Source organism: Nothoprocta perdicaria, unplaced genomic scaffold (assembly GCF_003342845.1).
Source record: "Nothoprocta perdicaria isolate Ctin4 unplaced genomic scaffold, notPer1 scaffold_446, whole genome shotgun sequence".
NCBI lineage: Eukaryota > Metazoa > Chordata > Aves > Tinamiformes > Tinamidae > Nothoprocta > Nothoprocta perdicaria.
In genome coordinates, this window is record NW_020455695.1 from 8,149 (window position 1) to 20,218 (window position 12,070).

The following is a 12,070-nucleotide window of genomic DNA, read 5'->3' on the forward strand; positions in this document are numbered from 1 at the left end:
GCCCCAGGCAACTCCTGCCCCCGCCCCTCGCGGAGCTCCTCCCCTCCCCACATCCCGGCTCCGCTACCGCCTCTCGCTGCAGCTCCGCCCCTGCTGGCCCGAGGCCCCGCCCCTCGCGGAGGCCCCGCCCCTGTCCCCGCCCCCCGGCGGCGCGGCGCGCGGGCGGCTGACAAGGGCAGAGTTTATTCGTTCCAATACAGCGCGGCGAGCACGTCCGTGACAGAGAGACCGGGAGCGGGGCGGGGCGCGAGAAAAACAACGGCAAACCAACAGAAAGAGAGGGGTGCGGGGTGTGGAAGCCACCACTGAAAACAAGCTCGGAACAGGAACAGGGAAGGGCGCATTGGCCCCGTCCTGACGCCCCGCCTTCCCCCCACATACTTCCTTGCTCCAGTTACGTCGGTCCTCATCCGATAAAACAAGAAGCGAGTGGCAGGCTAAGAAGTTAGTGGCCCTTGAAAATAAAACTCCAAACTCTACGTCATGCCGGTTATCCACTACAACTAAAAAGTTTTTTTGGTTTTTTTTTTTTGTTTTTTGTTTTTTACAAAGAAGCGTAAAAGGAGAGGGAAGCGTTAGAGTTATCTTCTTCTCTCTGCACAGTCCAGAATGGGGGAAAAAGAAAAGAAAACAAAACAAAAAAAAACAAACCACAAAAAACAATGACCACAAATACAGCAGGCAAACTGACTGTTGGACTGATAGGTATGGGATATATAGTGTTGTAAGGAATTCAGTCTCAAGTTGTGCTAAACGCTCTTCGTCCTCAGTATGGCACATTTTGGTCCATGATGGGGAGTTTTAGTAGAGACGAACCCCGCTTTCTTACAAAGACGTGTAAATATTGTTGCTCTTTAAAACGCCACGTGTACTTCCTTCTACGGAGGTTAGGAGACACTTATAGGAAGTAGTCTGGGGTACGACGGGTAACGTGGGGCTCTCCGCGACGAGGCGCCGGGTCGAACTGAAGGCTGCGGACAAGAGAAAGAGTTGGTTTCTCCCCCTCCGTAGCGGGTATTTTTAAGCACCCCAGTGCCCACAAAGATGCTCCCTCATCCCGGCTGCTCCCACACAGCGTGGTTCGGCCCTCCCACAACCCTGCAGCCTCTAAATCCAGAGGCACGGGAGGTCCCTCAAAACGACAACTGATAGGAGGTAAAGACGTCAACCCACGGAAATTCTGCTATGCAGCGATCGTCTCCACGGCCCATCCGCGCAAGGGAGGGTGCGCTTTGCAAGGCAGGGATACGTTTTGCATCTGYGCAGCTGGATGCAAAACTCACTCTCTTGCAAGTCTGGTGCTACACTCAAAAAAACCCAAAGCAGAAAAAGAAGGCATGGAGTAGCAAAGAGCTTCCAAGCGCTYAATTCACTACATATTTTTAGACCATCTTGTAGATGGAGCACACAGTGTTAAAGCCAGACTGGTTTAAGCAGCTGGCTCCTTGCCGGAGACTCCCTTCGAAAAGGATGAGGCTCTCCCCGCAGTGCAGAGGTCTAATTAAACAGAAAGAGGGAACAGCCTGAGCCGGGTTACTCACAAGGAATATTTTAAAGTGTCATCTAGTTCCATGATAGCAGCCTGGTTCCCACAGCGGTAACAGTAATTGGGCGCACTGAAAATGGTAACCACGTTTCGATCGTGGCACCAATTATAACCCTGCCGGGAAAGCAAAGGAAAAAAAAAAGTTACTGTTAAAGCTCTGCTCTCAGTCCAGTTCCCAACGCCCTCCTAAGGTCCAGGAAGATAAAATACATCTGAGAAATGTACATTTTCCAGCGTCTCCAACTCACTTAAGCTTTCTGCTATCTAACTGCAGCTTGCCCTTACTGTAGAGTGATCTTTAAAAGGAAGCTTAACTGCTCCACACAGGACACCATCCATTACATGTGTGTTCATCCACTTTGTACACAAAGCACGCATAGCACCAGAAAGGAAAAAATAGAAGGGGGCTTAAATTAAGCCTTCAGATTTAATTTACTAAGTATTAGAATTATTGCTTTTCAGAGGAGAGACTTCTGACACATGTTACTACTTATAGAGGACCTACTTGAACCATATTTAAAAATAAGCCTGCTCCATTGACCCAGCTGGCATTCCTCCAGGAAGGCACACAAGAATAGCCTATCAACAGCCCAAATTAGAGCTTAATCCCTGGCACGTTTGACTGCTCTTTATTACASGACAGCCTATTTAATACAGCAGTGGAGAAACTGTCAGCATTTAAGTAGATTATCACTTCCACGTGTGGTACACGGCAGGATCTCTTTAGTTACTGGAAAGGTGGGGAAAAAAAAGGGCASTATCCCTTCTTTAGGCAGCAGCAGTTTGCAGCACTGCATTCCACTTGGCTTGCTGTTTTCACATGATAAAAATCCCTCTTGGATGCGTGCCTGCTTGGCATTTGGGTGACAGTGCCTGCAAGCTTATCGGCGGAAGATCCCAGAGCCAAACCACACAGCGCGGAAAGGACCCGCCCTACCTCCATGACAAGCTGGTGAGCACGGGAGACCAGTGTAAGACCATTGGCATGGTTAAAGGTTTCGGAAATATCCTGCCCAAACGTGTAGCCAGCGCCACGAGGAGATATACCCCAGCCACCACGATCATCGGGGTCCGACCACAACAGATCACACATGGGACCCTAGGAAACAAGACCAGMATTCCTCATTAGATATCCTTTTATTAGCTAGGCAGCCATACAAAGCCCCGKCCACAGCATATTCAATTTACAGTAAAAAGGCTTGTCAGCATTTTATTCTACACACACGAGTGTTTATGTGTCATTATCAGCAATGTGTTACTCAGTGTATGGGTCAACACCCTCTCACAAGAAGGGACCTGCACACAGCTGATAARTGAAGTCCATGCAACCAGAAAACTGTTCCCACCTCCTCCTCCTCACACCTAGTTTATGATTGTACTTCAGCTAGTATAAGCAACAGGAAGATGCGGAGAGCACTTCCACATTCTCACTCGTGATACTGGGTTTTGTAATGCCCGCAGGAGACACACAAGACCAAGGACAGGCAAGGGGCGCGTTACGCCAGGCACGCTGCAATAAACTGAAGCAAGAGCAAGGACCTGCAGAAGGCCACATGCCATTCACAAGWTGGATGTCTAGTCCCCCCTGCCAGGGGATTTACTATTCATTTGATTTCCTCTCCTAAACAGAATCGCTCGACTAGTCATGCTGGGGACACCCTGGTTGTTCCCCCAGCCCTGGCAGGCTGGAAGGAAGTGTTAGTGGCCACAGTGAATCAGCAGAGAACAAGAAACTATCATCCAGGTGACATGGGGACATGACACAGCTCCACGTGACTGCGTATTCATCAWCAAGTCTGTGAGCAAGACAAAGGCAGTGAGTGAGGAAACTCCACGGTCTTTCTGCAGACTGCTCTGATCAGCACACACTGACTAGGGTCCGTTTTGTGCACATTAATGTTCGCCTGCTCTTGCTCTAACCAAGACAAGAGTCTGCTGTGCAACATATCTCATGGTGTAAATAGATTTCAAAGTGTGGCTGCACTTGCACTGTCAGCTAACTAATCTCTAAAACTAAAAGGACATTTCTTTTCTTGTTACCTCATGCGGAACTTCTTGCAGGCGGTCCAGAGCCCTGATATGATCCAGTGTATCTATCGACGGAGAGAGGCCACCGTGGAGACAGAATATCTGGCCCAGAAAAGAGACCAACCTAGTCAGTGCATTTTGTTACTGAACCTCACCAACAGCAACGTGAAACACTTACTCTCTCACAAGTACAATCTTCTTGCCTCATAGCAAAGGAAGTAGATTTAATGCCAGGGAATGGGAACAAAACTAAAAGGCTACACATTCCACACAAAAATCAGAGGAGCGGCAAAGATAACATTCCTTTGGTTTCAAGAATATCTTGCCTCACGGCAATGACTCAACTCACACGTAACAGATTGTGCCGAGGGCCTCCCGCTTGTTGGGCAATCCTCAGAAATCAACTGCAACATCCACTCTTCCCTTGTGAGCAAAGAAAGGCCTTGCTGCTCTATCAGCTCGAACTAACAGCTAATTTAGTTTAATAGTTCATTAACTGCCTCCCAGCACCCCCAATAAGTGAATGAGCTTTAAAGAGTGCTGCCTACGAGCTAAGAGATCTGATTTGAGATGGGTCACATATAGGTCAGACAGCACAGCCTATATTTTCTCCATCTGACCTTGTCTTTATGAAACGGGGGACTTTCCTGATTCAAGCCCCAAAAGCTCACCTGGCCGTCTACTAGAGCCGTAAGCGGAAGGTAATCGAAGAGATCCGTGAAGTACTTCCAGACGTTGGCGTTCCCGTACTTGCGCAGGCATTCGTCGTAGAAGCCGTACACCTGCGTGATTTGTCTGCTTTCGTGATTGCCTCTCAGTATCGTAATGCGTTCCGGGTAACGCACCTACGGACGAAGAAGACACTGTTTTCATTATGTTATCACCAGCGTAAGCGCGGTACAGCCAGTTCAGAAGGAAACCCTGGTGGTAATTTTCARAAGGATGGCAAGTATGTAGCTCTTACATAAAAAACACGTGTCCAATAACATTCACTTTTCACATGTCTAGATGAATCTCAACTCCCTCTCCCAAACAAGTCTGTTTAAGCCCAAGACTGCTAAAACAAACAAACAAACAAGGTTGTCCATCCATACCTTTAATGCTACTAGAAGAGTTACTGTTTCCACCGAGTAATAGCCTCTGTCCACGTAGTCTCCCATGAACAGGTAATTTGTGTCTGGTGATTTCCCACCAATTCTGAAGAGTTCCATAAGATCATGGAACTGCCCGTGGACATCCCCGCAGACGGTGACAGGGCAACGTACCTCTTGCACATTTGATTCCTTCGTAAGAATTTCTTTAGCCTAGCAAGAGAAAGATAAGGTAGGATTAAGAGCCAAGCAGTTTCTCCACAAGCCAACAAACTCATTCCACACTGTTCCCTCTCTGATTTCACTCTCGCTGTTCAAGCTGATCACAGGGAAAACAGGCTGCTGGAGACGCCAAGTGCTCTCTACAAATTACTGTGGAAAGAGATAAGYAGGTTTGTTACTGTAAGCCAGGTCATTAGGGTTTTATTAGCACTACAAGCAAGAGCAAACAAATTTAAGCACTGATAAGCAAGGCACACTGAAGGCTCTTGGCAGACTCCATCAGCAGCGCTGGGACCGTTGAGACTGGCAAGGGCTGAACACACTAGACGGCAAGCGGCGCTCTGTGATGGCAAAGTCATGAAGTAGTTCAAACAACAAGGAGACCGTGATTTCTTCTGGAAATCTGCTTGCCACGCAGATTCGCCAGGCAGATGCTCAGCAATTCATTCAGTTTATTCAACTCGCTTTTACTTGCAATTAAACACTATGGTTTTTTCCCCAGRTCTCTGCTGAAGTACCAAGAGCTCTGCAAAGAGCTGTAACTTGACAGGCTGCCTCTCGGCCTCCCCTGGAATTACTAAGCGTGAACACCAAGATTCCTCGGATATATGGCCTCTCATTCCTGAAGCTCCCCCATGCATCCTGAGCCTTCAGACAATTACAGAGCACAATGCCCACGTTTCATTAATCTCATGGTTACAGCCTTAAGCACAAWCTTATTTTATCAAAGAAAAAAATGWAAGTCTCTTCACAGAGCTCTCCATCTATATGTTCAAGACAGCTCAAGTCTGTTRTCTCTGCTAACTGGGCAAAGACARAGCCAATCACTCTTAGGTTTCTTCTAAGGTTTCGGATACCAGGAAGGTTTTATCTCAAGTGCCACCGTCACCCTCTGACTACTGCAGCCCATCCCACGTCCAGCCGGGGGAACAGAGCTTAGTCAGTCATCTCTCAACTGCAGAGGCAGCTCCGCGCCATGGAAACAGCGCTCAGAACAGCTCCTTGGCTCTGCATGCACTAAGGGGGCTCAGCRCTCAGTCGCAGGGACGCTGCTGTCAGGCAAGAAGCTGCTGTCGCTCAGCAGAGCGGCCCCGGGCTGCGCGTGCCTGCTGGGCGGCTCCCGGGCAGCCCAGCTCCGGGGAGACAGCGCGCCTGCTCACGGCACCGCTATCCGCAAGAGATAACGGGAGCCGCGCGGCAGCAAACGGAGCCTTTCGCGGCTCCTGCCGGCAACGCTGCGTCRCTAACCAGATGCAAGGCTCCTTTGGAGAGAGGCAGCCCTCCTCTTGCTTCAGCTCCCAAGGAAAACAAGGATTTCTAATGTTAACTTGACTAATCTTGCACAGAAAATCACTATATAAGCTATTTCTCTAGCCCAGGGCGCTCTTTGCCGGCCGGTTTCCAACCCTCTTCCTAGCAGAGCAGTCCAGCCATTTCTGAGGGCAGGCCACACACCTGGATAAGCCACGGGAGAGGCAGTCTAAACACGKGGAGCCACGACCAGCTTCACAGCCCCTACCCGACCGACAGTAAAATGATGATTTATGTCCCGCCTGCTATTAACAGAGGGAAAACGCTGATTACGGAAGATTTTGCTACAGGATAGAAGGCACTTCTGGAAGATTCACTTATCGCTGGATGACCTCAGCTTGACACTCCCAGGCTTTTATTTCAAGATCTGAGAAAACTGCTACCAATTTCCCAGCCAAAGGCCAAATCAAGTACCACTCACTCAGCTGGGAGACACAAAACCGGAATGCCAGTTGGTGTGCGGAGGCTATTAAAGTCTCCGGGATCCCCAGGGAATTTGGCCTGAACGAGGACCAGCAGCAGGGCAACACTAGTTATACTGTCTCCAAACTGAGAGCAGAAACCCGAGGGGAGGAGCTGTCCTGCCCTTCAGCAACAAGGCACCAGAGGACACCTGACAGCCCCAGAGGGACCCAAAACAAGACTGCCAGCACSCACACAGGCTTGTAGAGGGACACGGGAAGAACCTGGGAAGAAATCACAGGAGAGGTGAAATGCTCCTGGCCACGACTCAGCGTGGCACCTGGGATTTAGCAGTTTGAATCGCATCCCCAAGGCTACCTGGCTTCGTCACTCACACCAAYGTCACCAATGAGCGCGGGAGAGTTTACAAGCTCTTTCTATGAAAACTTGGAAGCGAAATGATCTCAGAGGGCAGCAGGGCCGTAGGTATGTGCTTGTAACAGCGATATTCCCTACAGTATTGACCRGCTCCTTGCTTTTACCATCATCATTTGGTAACTGTCAAGAAATTCAAGTCTTCATTAGCCAGCAGAATCCCCAGCTCCCACCAACTCACAGCACAAAGCTCTTAAGCTGCTGGCAGCAGCCAGACTGTAGCCTCTTCTTCTGCATAGAAACAAGAAGGGAAAAAAAATGAAGCTGAAAGGAATGACATGGTGATGGATGGCTGTTTGCCAGTGTTTGAGACAGCCTTTTATTTGCTTTCTTTTACACCCACTTTTATATGCAATGATTTTTTTTTTTTTCCCACCAAGGTATTTGGGATTAGGCTGGCTCTCTCTCTCAGCTGGCTGACCTGCATCAGGATTAATTAATTTACTGACCCAGTGTGAACTTTAAAACAAGAGGCACGTACTCCGAGGTTTCACTGTCCCAACTTGAGACCACTTGCTATTACACGAACCCAAAGTCTTGGCCTTATAGCCCGACCCGAGGTACCAAAACCCACAATTCACACAGGGCAGCAGTACCTACGCCAGGTCAAAGACACCTCCCTAAAGCAACACAACGCTGCTGCCAGCGCCCAACTTAATACATTTAAAGACAACGTAAGCACAGATATAAAAGTTGCCTTTGCGCCTCTGCAGTCGTAACCCAAGAGAGCTCTTTTCATTGCCTGTTTAGAAAGGGAAGAAAACAGTTTTAACAGCCTTCTTCTGTAAGCACAGTCTAAGGGTGACGTTAAGTAGTACGAGGCATTTGGTGCGATTTCCCTACGTGCTGCGACACGGCTAGCAAAGCCTGCAGAAGTGAGAAATCACAATTGTTTGTCCTGAAGTTATCGTTTCAGCATCAGCAGCATTTGAGTTAGATTTCACTTTCGAGACCAGCAGAACCGGCCACGAGCACTCTCCTATTTTCTTTAGATGAAATCTCAGTTAACTGCACTTAGGACACAGACACATAGCTGCCAAAATTATGACACAAGTGGGGAGCTGAAGCTGTTCAACAGAACATAATTTTGCAGGAGAAAGCTTCGAGACCTCTCAGAGTGAAAGATTTCGCCTGCCTTAAGCAGACCTTGCTACGTCCCATCCTTCCCTCATTACTGGCCATAGCGCCAGCAACTGAATGGTGAATGAGACAGCTGGTTGGGTTTTTTTTTTTTAAATACCATTTTGCCTTTCTGGCCTTTTAGCACTGAATACCTGCAGGGGTCTAACCCAGAGACACGAGGCACTACTGGGGCTGGCCCTTTAGAAAGGGGTCGCACCAAAGGGAGGGCTTACACGTACTTTGAGGAAAGTTTGCAAGGATTTCTCCAAATTTTACCACAGATGAGGAAACCCAACCAGCTTTCTGCCTCACGTTGACAACAAAGTTACACGGCCAAGTGCTTTAAGCTCCCTTCTACCGCAACGCTAATAAATTTAATAAGCAGAGTAAGACCATGGCAAAGCGTTTACTTCATACCCAGGCTGTTTCAATCAGTTATCAGCACTTTCCTGAGCACTGTGACACAATACACTACAATTAAAAGGAAACCAAGCACGTGGCACCACTTCAGAGCTCTCACCCACCACCCGGATGGGAAACATCCCTTTCCTGTCCAGCTGCGGCCCTGACGCGGTGCCCTAAGCTGCCACTCGCCCTGTGCTCCCGTGCACCCCACAGAGCTACGGCCACCAGCCGCTGGCACTGGCTTTTGAAAACAAAAATGACAACTCCTTAATTGGTAACACAACCAGGGGGAGAGAGCAATGCCCTTCATCTACCACCTCGCTACTCAGAGCAGCAGTTCCCCACCAGGGCACAGAACGAGGTAATAAATTTGCTCAGCAAATCTAGTGGGCAGCCCCAGCACAGGACACAGAGGGTGAGGAACAAGTTATTTAGTCACCAGYCGAAATCAGTCATGAGCAACGGGTAGCTATCAACAAAGTTTCTGCCTCCAAGAGAGYGGAGCAAGATACAACACGTAGCAACCCAAAGTTCACATGATAGCTGAGCTCTGTCTGTCCCATCCAACTTCCAGTTTATCAGTTCAGGAAAGGAATCTGAGAGCTTCTTCCGACAGCCTGATGAACAGCAATGGCCTTTGCTAACCTGGCTAATAAGCAAAAAGCAAACAGAAAGAACAGTCTTTGCTACTGAATTGTGAGTGTATCTCAAGACCTCTACTGTCTCGCAAAAAAAAAGGCAATTTTCAGTCGGTCGTGGCTGGCTGTTCTGAGAACGTCCTCACAGGCAGCGCACTCCTTAGTCAACACTCAGGGCACACACAAAGGCACAGGATCTCTAAAGGACACCGAACGGACGAGCCCAAACGAGAGGCTGCTAAAGGGCTATTCGGAGAACAACCTTAAGGAAAGCAGCTAACGTCCTCTACCCGAGCGTTTCCTGCTTAATCTTAGCTCCTGTATCCTCCGCACCTTCAGACTCCCTTTGGAGGGCAGTGCTACGGCGCACCTCCCATCCCCTACAGGCAGCTTTTGCGTGCCTAGGTCGCTCACGGGATGCCACCGGAGCCCTCCTCGCTGTTGCCGAGCCCCCTTTTCCACGGGGAGCCGCTCTGCACAAGGGGAGCGCAGCCCGCGGAGCCACGCGAGGCCGCGAAGCGCGCACCAACATCCTCCCCGCGGCAGGGGCAGGGCCGCCCCGCCGCGCCGCCGGCCTCACCTTCTCGCAGAGGCTGCGGACCTGGCTCTCGCTGAGCTGCCGGCACTCGTTCAGCTGCTCGATCCACTGGTCCAGCTCCTTGGCGAAGCCCTTCTCCTCCATGGCGAGGCGGCGGCGCCAGGCCGCGGTGGGGCCCGCCTAACGGTCGCGGCGCAACGTCCGCGCCGCGAGGCCTGCTCCGCTCCCCGTAATGGCGGCCCCCACCCGGCCCCTGCGCACTTCCGCTGCCTTCCCCCCCCACGGCACGCACGCCGTGACGCACTTCCGGGCCACGGCGGCGCACGCGCCCTGCGCCCTGCGCCCGCCCGGCTCCAAGCCCCGCCCCGCCGCCCTAACGGTCGTTGCTCGGCCGTTTTAGGGAGCGTGGAAACGGTTGAAATCAGGAAATTCCTCCGCAACGAAGCGCGAGCGTGGCGCGCTCGTTTATTTCCCTCAAAAAGGAGCACGGAAGTCGCAAGACCTACAATTTTTTTTTTTTTGGAAGGTAGAACTAACCGGTGACCGTTACGACCGTTAGCCGTTCTCCCACCGCCCCACACACTCCATGCGGGAGCGCCACAGCGGCTGGAGGGCCAAGGGCTCGGGGCTGCTGGGAGGAGCGCCGCTGCCCCTCACGCTGCTTCAGGTCACCTCTGTGCTGCGTCCGTGGGTGCCCTTCCCGCTGCCTCGCTCAGCCGCAGCACCCGGCGGGGCAGCCCAGCCCTTTGCGGGCGCCGGGTGAGGTCTTTGAGCCCCTCAGGATGGTCTAGATTTCCCCGGAGATTGCGGCTAAGGCACACGATCAGCTCAACTCTGTGCAAGGCTTCTTAAGGCACAGCTTGTGGTGACCCGGGCCACCCAGCGAGGAGCCTGGAATGATCTCCTCTCCCGGGCAGGCCCCCGTTTTCTTGCCGTGCTCATGGCAAGTGGCCAGGCCGGGGATGCTGCAAAGGCCCCGAAGCAGCAGATCCTTGAAGCAGCCGCCCAGGCAATCAGATGATAATAAGCAGACGAGACAGTTCAGACTACACAAGTAAGCAAATTTATTTTCAGACAGAACAAATATTGTGGCAAACAACGATAATGCAAATCCAGTTGGTAACAGGGGTAAATACCAGACTCGGTTTTCAAAGAGATAGAAAACATAGTCAGACTTTTCTCTTGCCCAAAAAGCAGCTCGCACAGGCATGTGGGCAGGGCTCCCTTCATCAGACCRTGCCGGGGTTAATGCCAAACACCTTCAGCTCTAGTATCCCCCAACTAGAAACCCTTCCATGAGACTGTCTCCTTCCCACTGGCTCCTACGGGATTAACCTCCCCCCGGCCACATCTGCAGAACAGGCAGGATGAAGTTGCCTCCTGGCAAAACCCACGGAGCTGCTTTCTGGAGAAGCCAAATAAAAGCACACATAGAAAACGTCGGATTGTCAATGACACTCGGGAACAAATTCAAGTTTCTCGCTGCGCGTGTGTCTCACGTCATACAAACGGATGGGAAAGACGCGTAGACGTCGAGCCGCGATGAGCGGCGTGTCCTCAGTTAGTGTCCACGGGAGCACCATCAGATACGGGAGAATTAGCACCATGGGGTCGTGGGACCCAACTGATGACACGCGCCATCGGGAGCCCCGGCGGGGCGCGGGGACACGGGACAGTCCGTTAGAAACAATACAAGGCAATTTATGAGTTTTCATACAGTACAATACAGCCACTGATCAATTCACCCTTTCAGTACAGTACAGGACAAGGAACACTTTGCACCCTGTTAACACTAGAGGTGCCCGCGGCCCTTCGGGAAGGAGGGCGGCAGCGGCGGCCCCGGGCGCCCCGCTCTCGGGCCCCCACACCCCACCTGCTGGCACGTCCCAATCGCATGGTGCCGACCGCCCCCCAGCCACTCCCAGGGGGAAAAATCCCGTTTTTCAAAGCGCCGTTGCCAAATCTGCGCTTCCTTSGGGCCAAGCGCGGCAACAGGATGCGCCGGCCGCCTCGGGGCTTCCCGCTCGCCTCAGAGGCTCTAACGCAAGCGGGGAGGGCGCCGGGGCGTCCGCCAGATCCGCGTCCCCTTCCCTTTCCTCCAGCATAGTGAGAACAGGGTCCATTGGGAAAGTGCTAAGTTACAGTACAGTTGCATTTTTTATATGTCGACTATTGAACAGCAAAACAGCTTGTTTGAGAACAGATTCAGTATCGTACAGTAAAGTTCACACTTAATTCTTCACCGTTTCTACACTGGTAACACATGCATTTTATTTCCAGTATTTTAATGCCAGTAGGACCAACATCCCTCAGAACAATGACCTAACATGAA

General features: G+C 51.2%; 1 protein-coding gene across 1 annotated transcript; it reads right to left on the bottom strand.

Moving 5' to 3' along the window:
- Positions 1-389: 389 nt before the first annotated feature.
- Positions 390-10,003, bottom strand: PPP2CB (protein phosphatase 2 catalytic subunit beta). The gene is made up of 7 exons (XM_026046515.1): positions 9,781-10,003; positions 4,669-4,878; positions 4,246-4,419; positions 3,587-3,676; positions 2,484-2,645; positions 1,542-1,660; positions 390-971 (listed from the first exon to the last, which is right to left on the bottom strand). The coding sequence occupies exons 1-7, from the start codon at positions 9,880-9,882 to the stop codon at positions 899-901; spliced, it is 930 nt and encodes a 309-aa protein (XP_025902300.1). The 5' UTR covers positions 9,883-10,003; the 3' UTR covers positions 390-898.
- Positions 10,004-12,070: the final 2,067 nt, after the last annotated feature.